This window comes from Chenopodium album, chromosome 24 (assembly GCF_948465745.1).
Source record: "Chenopodium album chromosome 24, dcCheAlbu1.1, whole genome shotgun sequence".
NCBI classification, from domain to species: domain Eukaryota; kingdom Viridiplantae; phylum Streptophyta; class Magnoliopsida; order Caryophyllales; family Amaranthaceae; genus Chenopodium; species Chenopodium album.
Window position 1 is genome coordinate 1,807,201 of NC_137857.1, and position 4,340 is coordinate 1,811,540.

General features: G+C 33.2%; 1 protein-coding gene across 1 annotated transcript; it reads right to left on the reverse strand.

Annotated features, from left to right (window-relative positions):
• Nucleotides 1–3,725: 3,725 nt before the first annotated feature.
• Nucleotides 3,726–4,340, reverse strand: LOC145612712 (uncharacterized). Its single transcript, XM_081668015.1, has one exon. The coding sequence runs from the start codon at nucleotides 4,338–4,340 to the stop codon at nucleotides 3,726–3,728; it is 615 nt and encodes a 204-aa protein (XP_081524141.1).

The window sequence follows — 4,340 nt, forward strand, 5'->3', positions numbered from 1 at the left end:
TTAAAATGTGCCTTTCTACTTCTGGGCAACGCACAATACAACCAGATGTTAGTTGAGAGTGGGTTTGGGCCTTTGGGCTGAGTGAGACGTAATCATGGGCCGGACTTGGGTAAAAAATATGGCCCATTTTGGGCTAATGTATTGGGCTGGTCTTGGGTATATTGGGTCGGATAGAACGGGTCAATGTATGGGTCGGGATGATATAGGGTCTGTTCACATTTACTGAACTGAGCTGAACTGAACTGATTGGAGCTGAACTGAACTGAACTGATTGGAGCTGAACTGAACTGAACTGAAATGAATATTTTATGTGAGAGGGAAATTAAGAGCTGAGCTGAACTGAACTGAACTGAAATGAATATTTTATGTGAGAGGGAAATTAAGAGCTGAATTGAACTGAACTGACTGGAGCTGAACTGAACTGAACTGAAATAAAGTAAATGTGAACAGGCCCATAGTCAAAATTTCGGTTTTGGATTATCCAAAATCTAATTATTAATAGGATCTTGCTAACGAACGTTACCGGGGCGTTGGATAACCCTCTTTAAAGTATTTTCTAATGTGGTATTAATGTAGGAATGTATGTCAAAATCACGCGTCGATCGGTGTAATTAGTGTTTATTTCAAGTTAAGATTCCTACTTTTAAAAATTCAATCAAAATTTGCTCTGTGTGTTTTTAATTAGGGTTGCTCTTGATACTGTCACATATATTTGATATGGATATATTTTTAACTTCTTTATTTTATGCGTAGGTAATACTGTATGTAAGATATATGGTACATGCGAATTTGACTGGACGTAGGAGCTTTATTGAAATGAATTTGAGATATACATAGAGCTATCTTGCACAAGATCTAGAAGATGTGTCAACCAATAATGTAGAATACATTAAGGATTTATATACATTCGAGTAAATTAAATCATAATGATAAACGAGTAGAAATTTAAGTCACATTCACGCCTAGTGTTTTTATATTGTATTATATTAATGGGACTGAGGGAGACGATGTTACTTTATTAGTTTTGAGACTCTAACACCATATATGCTAGTCACACTTTCAACTTACTCCTCCCTTAGATGATGCTCTAGGGTTTTGAGATCAGACTTCCCTTATCATTTTAGTATGTGTGTAATGTCGATGAGTTACAAAGTTAAGATGATGGGACCCTTCTTAATTTGCACCATAACTAAGGGTCTGTTCTGGTTGGCCGAACTGAGCTGAGCTGAACTGAATGAAATTATTGGAGCTGAACTGAACTGAACTAAACTGAAAATAAGCTAAAGAGAACAGGCCCTAAGTATCATTCCCATAACTTAAAGTATATTAGTATCACAATTTGCATGTGAGGATTGTTTAAACGCAACTCGTGAGAAATAAAAGCTAGCTTAGCTACTAGAGGATGCCAACTTTGCAAAAAGCTGATTTAAACCAAAGCTGAAATGCTTGGACTGACCTCCTATTTTTCTTTACCTAACAATATAATGAAACTTAATACGTAGTAAAGTGACTTTAGAGTTAAAAAATAAAAATCGTATAAAAATTAATTAGTGTATGTTATCTATAAAAGGAATGCATGTTTCTATAATCAAGAAAACATGTGGAGTGATCGAGCATATCCAGGTGAATCACGACCCAGATTATGCTATGCATAAACAACAACTATATAATACAGGCAATGAGGCAAAAATCTTTTAGTTAGTGAAATTAAAGATTAGCAATTGTTTAGTACTTCGTAACACTTTGTGCGATATTTGATGATATTTTCTCTTTTGACAATATGATACTAATTGCAGAATAACTATATAGTATAATTTAAAGTACTTGATTTGTTTCATGTATCATTTTACCATTTACATGATTATTTATATATTAAATTTGATTAAGCTAAGTTTTAAAGCTATAATTCTCTAAAATTGACAATAATATCTTAATTAGTTAGGGCATGTTCTCTTACGTTGAAATTCAGTTTAGTTCAGCTCTATTCAGTTCAGTTCAGTTCAGCTGAGTTCAGTCAATGAATAGGCCCTTAATCTGCCACTCGGTTTCATTTCTTCCTCGTAACAAGTACATACATTTCGATTTATAGACCATAATACCTCTCAATCTCTCATATATAGTCTCATAAACTCCTTTTTTTTTTTTGGTAAATTATGTATGAATGGTGATATCTTAGTGTAATCCCTCTAATTATTATTGGAATGGCTTTTTGGTAAAGCAAAACCAAACTACATGTAAAGTGATTCCAACTTCCTCGTGCTTTCCCCCCCTCATGCATGGCAGCTTGTTGCATTTCTTTTTCTTTTTCCTCAATTTTAGTTTAACAATTGCAACGTAGATGCACTAAAAGCCACGAAAACAATTTTAAAAGCCCTTAATTAAATTGCCCAATCACAAAAATTGACAATATCTTAAAAAAACCCTAATAAATCCAAATTTACCAGCTCACTAACTTCTAAAAGCTAAGTATCCACATTTTCGATATTCCTCATCTTATTATTAAAAGACATATACAAGTATTCATTACAAGAAGGAAAGCTAAGGATATCATATGTAAGATATTATTTTAATAATTACATTTAGTAATAATTTCTATGATTAACCATGTACGTATTCCGTATTGTAAATTTGTGATTAGTCTTAATGCACGCGATATGACTGTCAATAATAATTGATTCAATAATATAAAATCATTATCAATTAATTTTCAATTATTGTAATTAATGCATAATGTTTGAGTTGATAAGGAGGATATTTGTATCATGTACTTATTACACACAAGTTAGATGAAATTTGTCAACCTGATAATAATGTTGTGTAATGGTGTTATATCCGGTTAAGGGAAAGTGTTATATCCGGTTATGGGCAATACTTCATACTACTTTTTTTTTTAATTAATAATAATTCCATGAATTAATTAATTTAGTTTTATTTATGTTAAAAATAAACCTTTGTGATCTAGTTGCACTCTGCGTGTGTATGCCAATTTGTCCAATCCCTCACTAGCTAGATAGTCGTCAAAATTTATTTTAAAAGAAATGAGCTAATTAATAATAAATAATTATGTCAATTTCTCATTTTGCTTCTTAAACTTTGGGGTCATTGCAATTTGCAATATATTCCATAGTTCAATTACAATTTACAAATGTACTCAATTGATATTCTTGGTTTGCCATACTCACCCATAACACCTAATCTTATGAACTTATCAACTGCTACTTTTTATGAATTCGAGGAGAAGAAATTGCAAAGTCTACCAAAGTCTTCTTTTTATTTTTAACTTGTATATTGTATATTGTATATTAAATTATGCAATTTAAAATTTCAAGCTGAACCCAAAAATAAAATAAAATATAATGGTTGGTAATTTGGAATTTAATTCACTCATCCACCCCCTAAAAAACAAACAAACAACTAAGGCCAAAAATAAAAGTACATGTCAAATTGTCAATTTCTTGGTCCCTCTATACTTCTTAACAAGAATAGCAACCAACCACTTTCTTTAATAAAAAAAAAATTACAAAAATACAATTTCAAAACACCTACCTCAAATTAATATACCATCAAATATTGCAACAACATAAAAGTATATTGGATCATCTTTATGGATCTAATTTGCATGAGGATATATAGTATATACCTTGTAGCATCCTTTCTAAAAATAAATCCAATATAATCATATGGTATACCCTTTATGAAATCATCCCTTAATTGATAGGACATCATCAACGAGCATATACATGACAAGGGGATTCCAAAGATTTTTGCATCATCAAATTTTTATAAAACTTTTTAATAAATTCGTCCGCGGCCTTATTAACCTTAACATCCTCCTCCTCCTCTTCCTTATTCCCTTTTCCGTCTTTCAACGGGAAAGGAGAATCCGTTACTCTTAATTGTCTGACCAACGGACTTTTCTCATATCCAAACCCTGGCAGGGCATTCTGTCCCTGCCCACCTATTCCCATCCCCATTCCCAAGGGGGATGCCGTGGGCCCCTCATGGGTATTAAGCATCTCGAGGACCCTTTGGACAGCCGCCATGGTTGCAGGGTCCTCGAGTTGGTAGTTGTGGCGGCGGTGGCCATGCTTGGACTTGGACCTCTTTTGGTTAGCCATCATCATGAGTTGAAACGGGCCGGACTCCGGTGTGTTGCTACAACTAAACTCATAACCCTTAGGAGAAGTAAAGTGGTAGTTAGGGTTGTTAGGCTTACAAATAAGGGAATTGTGGTGGATTATAAGACCATTAATGGCCTTACCAGCTAATTCATTACCTCTCTTAAAGAGCAAATTAAGGTCTAAGATTAATTTGCTCTTTGAAATGCCTTTCTTTACCAT

What these genes read in the sequence shown, in the direction of transcription:
- LOC145612712 (XM_081668015.1), bottom strand. Translation starts at nt 4,340, where the DNA reads ATGGTAAAGAAAGGCATTTCAAAGAGCAAATTAATCTTAGACCTTAAT.